Genomic DNA, 15,989 nt, shown 5'->3' with positions numbered 1-15,989 from the left:
ATGTCGCCCTGGAGAAAGTACCTGAAAAAGCCTCTTCACTAATTGTTTTGGCTTAATTTCTGTATTTTACATGAAAATCAGACCTTAATACAGGTAAAAAGAAGGCTTACCATGAACATCAAGGGACAGCCGTTTCGCTCCTTCCGGACCCTCGAAGATGGCCGAGTCTCTGATGTCCCTCATGAGGAGCCTGTAATACTCCCTGGAGGGACCCCTTGGTCAACTGCCCCCTCCACTTTGGACTCAACGTACACGAATGCAACATCCATCTTAGCCCCTGCATTCAAGTTTATGCGTTGAAACGCATACAGGCTACTGTTTAGGACGTTGCCCCTGTGGACATTTATCACGTCGACGATGGGGCAGTTGTCCTGGTCCACTCGGCTCTATAACGAACGTAAAAGGTAACTTATGTCCGTTCTAGAGGGGGGAGCTCATTCAAAATATATGACAAATCGAATAAGGATTGATCCTAAGGGAAAATACTCTGACATTAAGGTTTTAAACACTACAATTTGTTTATAAACAAATGGAGATGAGGGAGGTGAAGGTGAGGGAGAAGGAGAAAGTGAGTTAGAACGTGAGGGGTGAAAATAAGAAAAGAGCTGCTGGATGGTTGGGTCAGCGATCAGGCAAACCCTCATATTTATCAGCCGGTTTCTCCCTGTTTGCCGCCTTTGGACTCCAGTATCATGCTGTCTCCTGAATGAGTGAAATCTGACAGGTGCAAACGTTATAAAAAGTTACACTAATGACACTCAGCCTTATTGACGCCGCCCATACTCGCACACCCCACGGTAGCTGCTGCTGTAGTTAGCCATACCTAGCTAGTTAGTGTAGTTCAGTCCAGTCCTATGACCCTCCATGTTCAAGCGATATTTAAAGAAAAAGTCAACGAAAACATGAAACAACATAACAGCAATGTAAAGGCCTAGTTTACTCGAACGGACATACTGTTAAATAACAAACGATAACATGGCTAGATAGGCTAACAATAGAAAGGAGGGAGCGTTACATTAACGTTAGGTAGCTGTGCCGGTTAATGTTGACTTTTGCCAGGTATTACCAACCAGAATTAATCTTACCTTTGAACCACCTGATCCTCCTGGGGTAGTTGTAAAGGTGGTTGTCCTTGGTTGGCAAAACTTTAAAAGCTGTCTCATGTTTTCAAGTTTCGACACAACTTATTAGTTTGTTGGTGATTATGATTGACAATGTTTTTCACATAGCTTTTTCACATGCGCCTTATTTGTTATTGACCAATATTTGCATATTGTTATTTGACGTGTATCTTTTTTTGACACATAAAGACCCAAACGGCGTTCCATACACTTAACCAGCATGGCTACTACAGCATTCTGCAGTGATATGCCATCCCATCTGATTTGCACTTAGTGGGACTATTGTTTGTTTTTCAACAGGACAATGACCCAACACACCTCCAGGCTGTGTAAGGGCTATTTGACCAAGAAGGAGAGTGATGGAGTGCTGCATCAGATGACCTGGCCTCCACAATCACCTGACCTCAACCCAATTGAGATGGTTTGGGATGAGTTGGACCGCAGAGTGAAGGAAAAGCAGCCAAAGGGTGCTCAGCATATGTGGGAACTCCTTTAAGACTTTTGGGAAAGCATTCCAGGTGAAATTAGTTGAGAGAAAGCCAAGAGTGTGCAAAGCTGTCATCAAGGCAAAGGGTGGCTACTTTGAAGAATCTCAAATATAAAATATATTTTGGATTTTTTTTAGCACTTTTTTGGTTACTACATGATTCCATATGTGTTATTTCATAGTGTTGATGTCTTCACTATTATTCTACAATGTAGGAAATAGTAAAAATAAAGAAAAACCTTTGAATGAGTACGTGTGTCCAATCTTTTGACTGGTGCTGTAGATTCTATGGACCCTACTGAGTACTCCCAACCCCACTTTTACATCGCCACAAATAAAATACAATTTTCTATATGCCAATATGTAATGCATATACAGTGATTTTCATTGTGGCCAATGCAATGGGTGTAGTAAAAGGCCAGCAACACTCCATATGATTCAGTACCCTATGAAATGACACCATATATAGATTCTACAAACTCTAATGAGTACTTCCAACTCCACTTTGAAACTGGCACAAATAATAGTTTTTTCATTATAACACCAATATATGCCAGTCTAAAATTAGTATTTTTCAACAGTGGTCTGAAAATGTTTTTAAAAACATATATTTTCCATAAATTCCTTCTTGCATTTGCTAAGAAGCACAATAAAAATCGAAATGAATTCAAATGTATTATCTTTAGAATGATTTATCCACCTTGCAATGTTTTGAAATAGGGGCTTTTACTTTGAAGGTTTCCTCATTATCATAAGAACGTGACGTCATCGTTAGTGCCGCTAGCAGAAATATAGTCATCATCGGATATTTACAAAAAGCGATTGGCAACATCTTGCATGTATGCGGAGACAGCTGTTTGAGACTAGTATTTATAGTTAGTTATTACAAAGGGACATATCTAAAATTCTGTTGAGCTGTTACACGCTCATGCAGTCCATAACATGTTGTAAGCGGGCATTGCCGCTCGTGTTCAGAAAAACGAATGACATTTTTTCACATCCCATCGATCGTCTTTCAAGGAAGGACACCTAGCTGGCTAGCTTTAGGCTATCCTTTACTCGAAGGCTAATGATAGGCATGCCGCTAATGCACTAGCTACTGAACATGTCAATTACATTTTGTTTTATTCTTTATAATTGTAGCAACTGGTTATGTTATTGTCACTGTTAGTGATGCAAGCTGTGACTTTAAATCTGTATCATGAATAGCATAGACAGTTTATAAACATAGCTAGCTTAACGGTATTAGCTAGCTTAATGCTATCTAGGTCTCCCCATTGCATTGAATAATTTTGTCAAAGTTATTAGCCAGCTACCGTTCTACTGAAGAGAAATCGCAGCCAAAATGGATTCATTCTTGGACTATGAAGAATGCATCCAGGACTCACCTGCATTTAGGTTGGTAACCTTCACTAGGGCTTGGAAAAACTCCTTGCTCTTCTACCTGTCACAACACTGGTCTGGATGATTTTAAACAATATAACACTATGACAATATGGTGCATTTCATAGCTCTGATGGTGAGTTTCTGAAGACTGGGGAATAATCTGTTTTTATTGGTTTTGCTCAGGCTTACCCTGGATAAGTGTCAAACTGATGTTGCAGAGCTGCAGAGTCAAGTGGAAAAGGTGCAAAGTTCTTTGTGCTCTGAAAATGTAGCAAGCAGCATGATGATTTTGCTTCTGCAGTGATGTCAATTGTAAGTCATAAATATCTGAGTGTGTATACCTCCTGATGCAGGTGATGAAGCTCTGTGGCAAGATGGTTGAATCAGGGCAAGCATACAACACAGCAAATCAGCATTTCCTCGCCGGACTGGCCGAGTTCTCCACGTATCACAAACGTGACAGCGTCATCATGGTATGTATGAACAGGGAGAGGGTTAAAATGTAGGAAAGAAGGGCTTGGGGCAATTATATTGGACACAAATCATTAGGCTAAAATTGGAATTTGGTTCTGTTTTATTATCACTAAATTGATGTCTGTTGCATTCTACTCTTCTATCCTCATAGAACTGCATGAGTCAGTTCATTCAAGGACTACAGGAGATGATCAACTTTCATACTGTGAGTTGAGTTCCACTTGAGACGGATGATTGTTGTCCACTTGTTATGTGCTTTAGTCAGCGCAGGTTTTACTCCTAGTGGTTCTCTCCTGCCTTTAGGTGCTGTTTGACCAGACGCAAAGAGCTATCAATCAGCAGCTGTCAAACCTTCTCACACAGTATGTTGCCTTGCGCACACACACACACACACACACACAGGTGCACTTATAACTTGTTATAAGCATGAGCCTTAATAATGTCTTATAATAAGGCTTAGGTCTCTCGATATTTCAACTTACTCAAAATGTCTGGAATCTAGTCAGGATCATTATCATTAGGGTAACCTAGCGGTAAGAGCGTTGGGCCAGTAACTGCTGGTTTGAAAAATCTCTCGATGCCCTTGAGCAAGTCACTTAAACCTAATTTGTTACAGGGGCACCATACTACTATGGCTGACCCTGTAAAACAACACATTTCACTACACCTAACAGGTGTATGTGACAAAAGAAGAAGAGATAATTATAAGACCGTGTACGGGGGTCAATACATGCTCATGACAAGTTTTACAATGCATTATAACTGCATCATAATGCACTATAAATGTCCTTTATGTCTTTGTCATTTAGGTTCATACCCCAGCTAGGAGAGACTAGGAAGGAGTTTGTGCGGATTGGGGAGGATCTGGAGACAGCGGCGGTGAAAAATGCCCAGGTATACCGCCACAAAGTCACCGATGCAGAGCGCGCCAGCCATCTTCTGTTGGCCACACGCAAATGTCACCAGCACTTTGCCCTTGATTACTGCTTGCAGGTAAATGCAATAGCCAGATGCATAACCACAGATCAATACATACAATTGGAAAATAAACTGGTAGTTATAGTCAAATTTAGTTTGAGGAGGTACTAATTAGGGTTGCAAAATTTCGGAAAGGTGTTAAAAGTCTCCAGCCCGGAATTCTGAAAATACCTGCAAACTTTGGAGACATTTTCTGGAATTTTGCAACCCTACTTGGGATTAGGGATGTTTACACAGGATAGGAATTGTTAGCGGAGTGAGTAGCACTCAGGTAATTCTTACTTAGATGATTCTTTTCATTCTGCTCATAGTGTAAAGTACACTCAGCTGTGATTTCTTTTTTATTTTACCTTTATTTTAGCAGGTAAGTTTACCCGAGAACACATTCTCATTCACAGCAATGACTTAGGGAATAGTTACAGGGGGGGAGGAGAGGGAATGAATGGAGATGATTAGGTTACGATGATGGTATGAGGGCCAGATTGGAAATTGAACGAATGTGTGATTCCTCAGAGAGCAGATGATGGCTGCTGAAGTAGGGCATTCCCAGCAGAGACTATTTAGCAGAGAACTCAGACGACAAAGGACTCACTGGCAAAGACATCCTGGAACAGCGGGAGGGGTTTATTTGTTTAAAGTTTGAGTAAGCAGGTGAGAGAACACGTTTAGGTACGTCTAACAGAGCAGGAACAGATACTGTATGTCATCATAAACAGGTCGGCGCATAACCAGACAACCCATGACATGGCTAGACATTAGCAAACATGCATTTTAGGATGGCTATTAATGACAAGGATGAGTCCTGGGGTCGTGTTCATTAAGGTGGAATTAAAGTAATAATAAATGCAACAGAAAACAAAATATGAGCGTTTCTTATTGGATAAGTGAAGGAAGTCCCTCCTTGTTTCAGTCCATGTTCTTCTATTTGGTGCCTAATAAACAGAACCCAGAGTTAACGGAGTTCATTCATTTAGGTTTCTTCAGTGATTGGTGAGGTCATATTAATACGTTCAATGCTTTGAAATTCATTTTGTGAAGTTCAACAGATTTTTAGATTGTGGCTTGCATTGTTTTTGTTAATTTGTCCTTTTATCCATTGCTCTTCTTGCAGCTGAATAACTTCAAGGCCCAGCAGAAGCTGGACATCCTAAATTCTGTGAGTCCCAGTTTTTAAGTTGTAGTGGGTGATCTTAAATGCAAACGTAGTTAAATACCCAGGTGAACTCAGTGTAATGAATGACAATAAATAATTAAAATGTGAATTGTGAAGAACATTGGAGAGTGGGCATGTCAGATGTAGATGTAGAATTGGTTGATCAGTCATTCCTATATTGTTTGTTTCAGGTGTTCTCCTACTTCCATGCCCAGTATACCTTCTTCCACCAAGGCTTTGACTTGCTGAGAGACTTGGAGCCCACTATGAAGTCCATGGCCGCACAGGTGAGACTACAGTGACAGACTAGACGATGTGATTGTTAGTTGAGGGAAAGTCACTATAACTAGGGAGAGGAGTTTATACTGACCACGCGACCTGACCAGGAAAAACTCTGTAGCTAAAAGTACCTGGCTTGACTATAAAAAAAAATATATATATTCTGGTTCTCAACAACAACAAAAAAGGACATACTCTCCGTTCTGTGTCAGTGGCCACTGATTGCATACAGAAGTCAGACGTGCGCTCTTTAAACTGGAGGGTGAGGAGGGGGATTTTCCCAAGAGTTAATTAAATTAGCTAGTTTAATGTGAAATGTGTTACATTTAAAATTAAACATTGAAAAGAGACTAAAAATACAATTTAAAAAGTCATACAAAAATTCAGAGCGAGGAGGACATTTTTTCAGAGGAGGTCAAAAGGGCAGGTGCTCTGGCACTGGTTGAGCCCTATCTGGGCTTGTGCCTGCCACTCAGGGAGTATATAGTCCAGAATGAGGCTGCCAATATCATTGTCTACTGGTTCATTGAGATTTCTGATAATATGCCTCTTGACAGCTCGCCCAGCTCTCGACTGAATGTACAGCTAAAAGAAAGGACCTGGAGAATACCCACCTACTGGTACAGCAGAGAGTGAGTGTTATCATCAGATGCCAGACGCTCACAGTTACTGAAGGATTATCACTTAACTAAGACAAATGTGTGTGTTTGTGTCCAGGATGCCTCAGGGGAGCCCATACTAAGTTCCTGTCCTGATGGTGGGGAAACCATACAGGGCTACCTCTTCAAAAGATCTCGGAGAAAGAACAAGACATGGAAGAGGTGAGTGAGAGTAACACAAATTCTTTACTGTGATACCTTACAACTTATGTCACACAATGGCAGTTAATTACTCCCCTGTATTCAACACGTCACTAAATCTCAAATCTTGCTGTAGATGCTGGTTTTCCATTAAAGACAACCAATTGGTGTACACAAAGTCACATAAGGTAGGACAGTTTATTTATGTATTTATTTGATCTTTTGAGCAATCATTTATTATAGTTGTACTGCAGAATTTTATTACAGACATTTTTGTGTCCTTGAATAGTTGTGATTGACAGTTATCTTCCTGTAGGAGGAGCCTGTGTCGCTGTTTGATGACCTCAGGCTGTGTGCGGTGAAGTCTCTGGACAGCATTGACCGCCGCTTCAGTTTTGAGCTGGTTTCTGTTAAAAAGTAGCTAAGCAGTTTTAATTTCTATATTTTTTGTTCTATTTACATTTTTTCTGAAGTTTTCCACCAAATGTTGTTTAAATGTATCTCCGTGAGGCTTTATCTGTGAGATAATAAAAACTCAAGTCATTGAAGATTTAACAGTGCAATCTTCGCAGCTGATTTCAGATACAGTGGAAATATTTTAGTTATATTTTGCATGTGACGCATTGCATTAAAGCAGAGCTCAAGTCCAAGTTATCCCTCATTGACCTGTCTGTCTTCCTCTGCCCAGATGCTGTGCCCTCCAGGCTGACTCAGAGGAGCTGAAGCAGGCTTGGATCAGTGCCGTTCAAGGGAGCATAGACATGGCCTACCGCGAGAGAGTGGAGTCCCAGCAGCCTCAGGTATTTACAACTCAGACAAGCTTACAGACACATTAACAGATTTTCCATGTTACAATATTTAACTACAATTGTCGAGCACTTAGATTTTTGTATAAAATAAAAATTGGCCAAAGAAAACAAAAACAAAGTCACATTTAACTAAACAAAACAGCATACCGTCAGTGTCCTATTGACTTATTAAGGAATATCTAGGCAAATACATTCTAACTATGCCTCTCTGTGTGCCCAGCCCAAAGAAAGCCCTCTGCCCCTCCAGAGGCCCTCAGACCCCCAGCCAGGACAGCCTCCTCAAAGGCCTGCAGCGTTGGTTGTGGCCCTCCAAAGTCCGGGGAACCACCGCTGCTGCGACTGCAGTGAGGAGGAGCCACGCTGGGCCAGCGTCAACCTGGGTATCACCATGTGCATCGAGTGCTCCGGCATCCACAGGTACTGCCTTGCTAGTGTGTGGTGTTTATAGTCCTGGGGGACTGACAGGAATACAGGGCGTGCAGGCTTTTGTTCCAGTCCAGCACTTTCACACCTCATTTTACAGATCAAGGTCTCACACATACCTTGATTAGTTGAATCAGGTGTGTTAGTGCTAGGCTGGAAGTCCTGTCAGTCCCCCTGGAACTTCCCAAGACCGGTGTTACTGACCACCATGTTTCTGTTGTGTTGTGTTTTTTTAACAGGAGCCTCGGGGTCCATCTCTCCAAAGTGCGATCTCTCACCCTAGACTCCTGGGATCCCGAACAGCTGAAGGTACTGTAGCAGAAGTCTCACATACATGTTACAAATTAAAGTTGAGTAGCTCAAGATAAAATATTACAATTATGAGTAGTAGCCCTGAGATTTTCCTGACTGCATGACCAGCTGGCTATACCTAGGGCCAAGAGTTTTACTGGTCAGAGCTCATGGTCAGGAAAAAACGAAGGGCCCCTAAGTATGAGGTTAGTTTCTTAACTCTTCTGCTCTGTTCTACTCTGCAGCTGCTGTGTGGTCTGGGTAATGATGTTATCAATGGGATATATGAGTCCAGGTGTGCAGCAGAGGGCAGAGTAAAGCCTAGTGCTGGCAGCCCTCGGTAAGCATTTCGCAACCGTTTCTTTGGCAACACTGTCAAACCCCTTATATTCCCATTACTTCGCTATTTTGGACTAAAATAAAACCCCTTATATTAGTCTGTTCCGATTGAAAGAGACTTACTCCATCAATTGAAAGGCATTGATTATAAAAGAGCTACACTGAATGAGCTGAACTCTTAGAAAGGTTCCATCTAGAACCTACCTTTGGCTGTCCCCATGGGAGAACCCTTTGAAGAACCCTTTTAGGTTCTAGGTAGAACAGGGTTCTACATGGAACTATTTTTTTCTAAGAGTGAACACTGGAGTAGGTTTCAAAAGACTTCACATAGGGCTTTACAATGTTCGATTAGAAACAAAACTACTAAAATAACTCCCTGCACAGTCCCCTGCTTTAACAGTTATTCTCTCTCTCTTTCAGCCCAGAGAAAGAGACATGGATTAAAGAGAAATATGTGGAGAAAAGATTTGTGAAGGATGCCAGCTCGCCTGAAACACGTAGGTCCCTATCGTACTACTCAGCTCTGCAGGGGTTTGATGTTGATTGTGTGTCTCTGTGTGAATTTAATGAGTCCGAATCCTAAATTTCCTCTCAGTCCAGTCCTCTTTCAATGACGCTATTATTGTTACTGTAGAGATTGGGAGGGAGAATGCAGGGCGCCAGTTGTACCAGGCTGCTTTCCAAGGGGACCTGGTCACCATGGCATCAGCGTTGGCGCAGGGTGCAGAGGTGAACTGGACCCACGCTGAGGAGGAGGGACGCACTGCTCTCATTGGCTCAACTTTTGGGGTGAGTAGCGCCATGGACATTACTTAAAGGTACAGTCAGCGATGCACAAAGTAATCAGCAATATCAAGCTGCTAAGGACATTCAATCCCAGGGCTAAACTTCTCTGCTGTTTCGGTTTTGCAGTTTTCACATTGACGCTATTGAAGTGCACTGATGCAGATGTGCAGCTATTCTGTGATACTCTTGAGTGCATCGTGATGCATCATGCTTATCTGCAACATCACGACAATGTAATATTGCTAAGTCTGTTTGACATAGATTGGGTTATATTTATACTTTAGCATGGTAGGCCCCCAAGTTTATCCTGACTAGGTAGTTTGTTTTATGTGTATTTTTTTTAAACTTCAGGGCCATAAACACGGGGTGTGCACTTGTCTTACATTTTCTGTCTGTCTGCAGGGCTCCCTATCGGCCTGTGAGTTCCTACTGCAGAATGGAGCCAATGTAAACTACCGTGACCAGCGTGGCCAAGGTGCCCTTCACACTGCAGCCACCTGGGGCCACACAGGGTGAGTGTCACACCCATAGAGATACATCAGTTACATATACAGTATATGTATGGTGTTGAATAGAGTTCTGTTTAATTCACACCAATGCTTTCACACAGTCTAGGGTTGGGCAATATTACTATAGTATCGTTTATTGACGATGATTGACAGCTAGGTAGCCTGAATGTCAAGACCGTTGGAAATAAATGATCTGTGTGGGTCAGAAAACCACCTGACCCTCCATGGCCAATAACCTATCCTCCTACTAGGCCTATCATAAAAGCTTTAAGACAAGTTAGAATGATATACAGTAGCCTATATCCCAAATATTCAAATAGCCTAAGAAGGTTGACGCTTTAAAAAGGAACACGAATGAAAGTCGGAGTCTATAGGACCTAGGCGTAGGCTATTCTCAATCACAGCTTTATGAGAGCGATAGAACAAACAATATTAAGAGAGGAGGAGGCAAATAGTCCTAAAGCGATTATTATCCAGACTTTTCTTCTATTCAGCACATGATTTATAACTCACTACTGTGAGACGGCCCATTTGACTGACACTTTGCTCCATCATGGCATGTGTCACAAAGACACACATAAATCTGTTTCACTTTTTGGCCAATAGGGGCGATAACATCGTCCAACCATAACACAGTCAGGGAATACAGTATATAGACCAGGGATGAGCAACACCATAGACTATGGCTGGCTATTTTACAATATCTACACTATGCATGCCCAAAACGTAGCTTCGTTTTAACTGGTATGCTATTGGAACAGTGCCTGTAACTAGGACCCAGAGTTTATGGTCAGGGTAAAGTCCTTGGTCTACATATAGCAGTAGAAGAAGTACTTCCAGGTCAGGCCAGGGGTTCTCTTAAGTTTTTGGGGTCAGGGACCCCTTTTGTGATGGCAAATTCCTCCGGGACCCCTTCATAATCAGAACACAACTCCTACTTGAGAAGTCAATAAAAAAGCATACAAAGAGTTTTACTATGATTTCTGCAGTGCATGATCAGACTAACCAAGTATCTGGCCCCTTTTCTTATTTTTTTAAATAATTTGGTTGCTGACCCCTTGCAGTACCACTTTGAGAACCACTGATGTCTTGGGCTATAGTATATCAGTCTATGATTGGTTAAAATCTGTTTGGTGGTTGCAAATGAATAACGTGTGTATCGTGTTTCTCACAGGCAAGTGTGTCTACTTCTAAAAAAGGGAGCCAATCAGTATGCAGTTGACGAGAGGGGGCACGACCCACTCGCCATTGCCATAGAGACAGCACATGCCGATATTGTAACCCTGTAAGTAAATCTACTCTGAAATGCAGGAAAAGTAGAAGCTTTGTGGTAGTTTGTTAATGGCCTGTATTTTTTGGGGACTGTTTTCCAGACTACGAATGGCTCGCATGAATGAAGAGATGAGAGACTCAGAGGGATTCTTTGGATCTATGGGTAACATTCACTATGTTGATGTTTAATAAAATGCTGATACCTTTTATTTGTTTCTCGCCTGTGAGAAACCTGTATACATACGGGTTGAAAATGGAAGATATGTTAACTGAGAAGAGCCTAAATTGGAACGCAGTGGCTGCCCAGTAACATGCTATACATGACATCAGAGCTCAGGGCCTCCACTTCACAGCTCTGTATGGGTTTTGACCTGTCAACTTTTCTGAACTTGAGCACCACACGTGACAAGAAGTTGCCCCCATCCTTCCCACTAATTGGGCAACTTTTGCAAATGTTTTGTTGTCTGAGTGAGGGGAATGCTGTAAATGAAGAGGTATTTTAAGTGTATTTTTGAAAGATGAGACGTTGAGTATTATAATAAATACCGCTGTGATGTCATACAAGCAAGCCAAACACCTGTGAATCCAAATGTGTACTTCACATTTCCATAAAACTCATGGGCATATACAGTGTCAACGTTTATGATCACTATGTTGATGTACAGTTACAAGATGACATGGCTTCATACCCTAGGTTGTTATAAACAGAATGAGCCAATGTTTGTCTATTGTGAAGAAAATTTGCGGCAGAACATGCACCTAAATGCACGCATGACTCCTTTATGACTCCTTTTTAAGATTGTATTTTATAACTTAACTAGTCATGTTGGCAATAGAACAAGCTTTCAAAATTATGCCCACCTGACCCAGATTGCCATTTATAATGGGACGTTTTTTGGATTGCGTAAACAACAGCAGTAATTGTGCTGGGGACAATAAAAGGCCACTCTAAAATGTGCAATTTTGTAGCACAACACAATGCCACAAGTTTTGAGGGAGATACAACTCGCATGCTGACTGAAGGAATGTCAACCAGAGCTGTTGCTAGAGAATTAAATGTTTATTTCTTTACACTAAGCTGCCTCCAACATCGTTTTAAAGAATTTGGCAGTATGTCGAACTGGCCTCATAACCGCAGACCACGTGTAACCATGCCAGCCCAGGACCTCGACATCCGACTTCTTCACTTGTGGGATCGTCTGAGAGGGGTGTTGAGGAGTATTTCTGTTTTGCGTGGAAAAACTCATTCTGATTGACTGGGCCTGGCTCCCCAGTGGTTTCAATTGACTGATTTTCTTATATGAACTGTAATTGTTGCATGTTGCGTTTTTATTTTTGTTCAGTATAAAATGCACAGAAAACAGTTCTGCGGTGAACTGCTGTGTCCTCAATTTTGGTCTAATAATTTCCCCATAATCTCCAAACTGTTCCCTTGGAATTGCTACCATGCTTATGCATGTGCTTTTCATATTTCTTCTGTAAGAAACATTTCAATTTAGCCCTATCCGTATAGTCCAATTCCCATGGAGTTGCAAGTCGTATCGATTTCCAGAGTTGAGGTGAACCAATCGACCCAACAATGTTTATCTAAACTTTGTGAGTAGACTTTGTTCTTTCACCTTCTGTGGTATTTGTCTGTAGCTTGGCTGATGCCACCCACGTGGTACACAGCTAGGGAGAGCTGGACAGGAATTCATTTGTTGGTGCAATATTCACTCAGAAATAGAGCACGCTTTGATTGGCTATCTCAAACGTTGAGACCTCTCGTTTGGATGTGAAAATCTAACATTTGTAAAGGAAGAGGGCGGTGCTCCGGGGCTGTGTGAGGCTGTCCATGAGGGTGTTTGAGAGAGAAAGACGAAGAGGAGAACAAACCAGTAAAAGCACAGCCCCCTTCATTATTGACGCATCGTGCTGACAGCATCTAACAGCCTCCCTAGACTCTGAAGTCAGGAGGACTTCGAGTTTTGGTATCAGCCAGACTTCTCTGTCCGTGCTGAATGTGAAAACTCCTACAATGCTATTTTGCTGTGCTGGGTTGTATTAATTAGGGCTCACCATAGCAAAATGTTTTGCAATGAAGACTAAAATGGCTTGTTGTTATTGAACAAGTACAGATAGTTCAGCCTGTTTCACTCTGTTTCATTTCATGCCTACTAAACACAACCCTTAATCGAAACACAAAATGTTGCTGAAATGCTTGTGTGTTTCTTTCCAGGTGACGATGAGACATTTCAAGACATCTTCCGTGACTTCAGTGATATGGCTTCTCACGATCCAGAAAGACTGACCCGTCGACAGTTCAGCAGAAGCGGAGAAGCGGAGGGAGAGAACAAGAGGATGGTGAATGACCAGCACAAGGCAGAGAAGGAGGAGGAAGACACATAGGGAGACTCTCAATTGCATACTCCTCGTGTCCTCTCATCTTGCCTCTTTCTAAAAAGCCATTGGAGGAAAAGATCAGACGGGTGGGGCCTCTGGCATTCTCATCCAATGGGTTGTGAGGAGAGAGGACGCAAGGATTATGCAATAGAGATTCTCCCATGTAAATAAAGAGGAGGAGACCTAGGGTTGGGAATTATAAAGGAAAAGGGTCATTACCACTTTTCAGGTCAAGAATGGGGAACCCAGGGGTGAATTCAATGAGGTGAAACATTCACATCGTTGCAGGTAGAAATGACATGACTCTCAGTTCTACATAACAGACTCACACCTAATATATACAAAACATTTACAGTATATCTAAACATTCTGTAAAGTTGCACCCTCCTGGTCCTTCAGGGCTGCAGTGTCTGACAGTTGTCATTGTGCCTCAGCAGTTAAATAACAAATCAAATTCTGACTTGAACATAGTAAAAACATTTTTTTAAACTTGCTTCAGTTTTGAGGCACACATTTGAAGTTATTAGAAAAGTTACCTAAACATTTTACAAAGAAAAAGGAAACTTAAACTACTAGGCCTACTGCTACAAGGAAGCAAACGGTCTCAGGATCTCAATCCTGTTTAGAACTTATAATATTAAATGTTACAGTCTTGAATACTGGTCAGTAGACCCTTAAACCCTCAAGGAATGAATGCTCCCACTCTTGTGAATGGATGTTTCATAGGATGGATGCATATGAACTGTGTTTGCACAGTCTGCTGTAATGACCAAAAAGGACATAAATAAGGAATATAAAAGGGTTACATATTGAAATACTAAAGTATTATATTTATGTATTGTTATTAGCAACTCCAATATTTCAGATGTTATTAGATGACTTACACTTACTGACTGAACTGCTGCATGCAATAGCCTATACATGTTGCTACTTTACAGGTAATCTGAGGGAACAGTTGATTCTTGCTGAATGTGTGGTGTATTCACTAGGAGCCAAACAGGACGAAACAGGGAGGGACCTACCCAAATCTGTCCAATAAGAACTCTCGTTTTCATTGCAGAACATTTTCTGTTGTGAAACATTTTTGTTACAGTGTGTACTAATGATTACACCCCAGTTAATCTTTCAATTTGAGTCTGGATCAATCCCATTGAAAGCAATGGCTCCTTATAAAAGATTATGTTTTTGTTTGCAGAGGAAATAAGTGGACCAAAACTATAAAATGAGAATGCAGGGATTTAGAATGTATTATAAAGTGGGTAGTTTGGGTCCTGGATTATAATTGGCTGAAACAGCATTTCAGCTGTGTGTATATCAGACAATATGACGCAGAAATACTTGTTTACTGTTCTACTTGTGTTGGTAACCAGTTTATAATGGCAATTAGGCATCTTGGGGGTTTGTGGTATATGGCCAATATTCCACATCCCCTTGGGCCCTATTGCTTAAATATAGGCCTATTATATGTGATTTTACTGTGGCACAGTCAGATATAATAAAAATGTGTCAATACTGTTTTGAGTTTTTATTGGATTATGGTGCAGTGTCCCAGATGTGATTGAAATAATGAGTAAATGATGAGTACAGTCCTTAATGGAAAAGTTATATTTTACAAACAAATCTCTATTTTGTATGTAAATGGATTGTTATAGAAGGGTCCAGACAAATATTTTGTGATTTCCCCTTTTATAGAAATTGACCCCAAACAGCAAATCACTACCTCATCCTCGTTGTGTAGTATGTGGGTCCCAAAAAAGACATGAAAAAGGCACAAAAAACAACAACATAATTTTAGAAACAGCAAAGCTCTCAGTATTGTGATGCAGGTCTTTAGCTGTTGTACACATTAAATTGTGTCATACCGAACTTTATACACAACTTTATATTCCATTTTGTTGTGACTCCAGAGATACCCCTGTCCATTTTACAGGTAAATAAAAGAAACACAAAATAAAGGACACACTGAACTAAATGAGGGGTACAAAATACACTGCTCAAAAAAATAAAGGGAACACTTAAACAACACAGTGTAACTCCAAGTCAAACACACTTCTGCGAAATCAAACTATCCACTTAGGAAGCAACACTGATTGACAATAAATGTCACATGCTGTTGTGCAAATGGAATAGACAACAGGTTGAAATTATAGGCAATTAGCAAGACGCCCCCAATAAAGGAGTGGTTTTGCAGGTGGTGACCACAGACCACTTCTCAGTTCCTATGCTTCCTGGCTGATGTTTTGGTCACTTTTGAATGCTGGCGGTGCTTTCACTCTAGTGGTAGCATGAGACGGAGTCTACAACCCACACAAGTGGCACAGGTAGTGCAGCTCATCCAGGATGGAACATCAATGCGAGTTGTGGCAAGAAGGTTTGCTGTGTTTGTCAGCGTAGTGTCCAGAGCATGGAGGCGCTACCAGGAGACAGGCCAGTACATCAGGAGACGTGGAGGAGGCCGTAGGAGGGCAACAACCCAGCAGCAGGACCGCTACCTCCGCCT

General features: G+C 41.4%; 1 protein-coding gene across 2 annotated transcripts; it reads left to right on the top strand.

Moving 5' to 3' along the window:
• Positions 1 to 2,375: 2,375 nt before the first annotated feature.
• On the top strand, positions 2,376 to 15,004 carry zgc:162872 (BAR_ACAPs and ArfGap_ACAP domain-containing protein). Of its 2 annotated transcripts, none has more exons than XM_020503938.2 (22): positions 2,376 to 3,006; positions 3,178 to 3,235; positions 3,348 to 3,467; positions 3,620 to 3,673; positions 3,772 to 3,830; positions 4,278 to 4,461; positions 5,558 to 5,602; positions 5,791 to 5,886; positions 6,436 to 6,510; positions 6,596 to 6,699; positions 6,815 to 6,866; positions 6,995 to 7,095; positions 7,367 to 7,478; positions 7,708 to 7,904; positions 8,150 to 8,219; positions 8,447 to 8,541; positions 8,961 to 9,037; positions 9,175 to 9,329; positions 9,729 to 9,838; positions 11,010 to 11,120; positions 11,209 to 11,270; positions 13,326 to 15,004. In XM_020503938.2, the coding sequence occupies exons 1-22, from the start codon at positions 2,954 to 2,956 to the stop codon at positions 13,493 to 13,495; spliced, it is 2,160 nt and encodes a 719-aa protein (XP_020359527.1). In that variant the 5' UTR covers positions 2,376 to 2,953; the 3' UTR covers positions 13,496 to 15,004. The 2 variants fall into 2 exon arrangements, with proteins under 2 accessions (XP_020359527.1, XP_020359528.1); XM_020503939.2 differs by having other exon boundaries at positions 2,399 to 3,006; positions 4,278 to 4,362.
• The last annotated feature ends 985 nt before the right edge of the window (positions 15,005 to 15,989 follow it).

This window comes from Oncorhynchus kisutch, linkage group LG15 (genome assembly GCF_002021735.2).
Source record: "Oncorhynchus kisutch isolate 150728-3 linkage group LG15, Okis_V2, whole genome shotgun sequence".
In the NCBI taxonomy this organism is placed as follows: Eukaryota; Metazoa; Chordata; class Actinopteri; order Salmoniformes; family Salmonidae; genus Oncorhynchus; species Oncorhynchus kisutch.
Note: the sequence above shows the minus strand (reverse complement) of the source record. Positions and strands in the feature narration are given on the sequence as shown.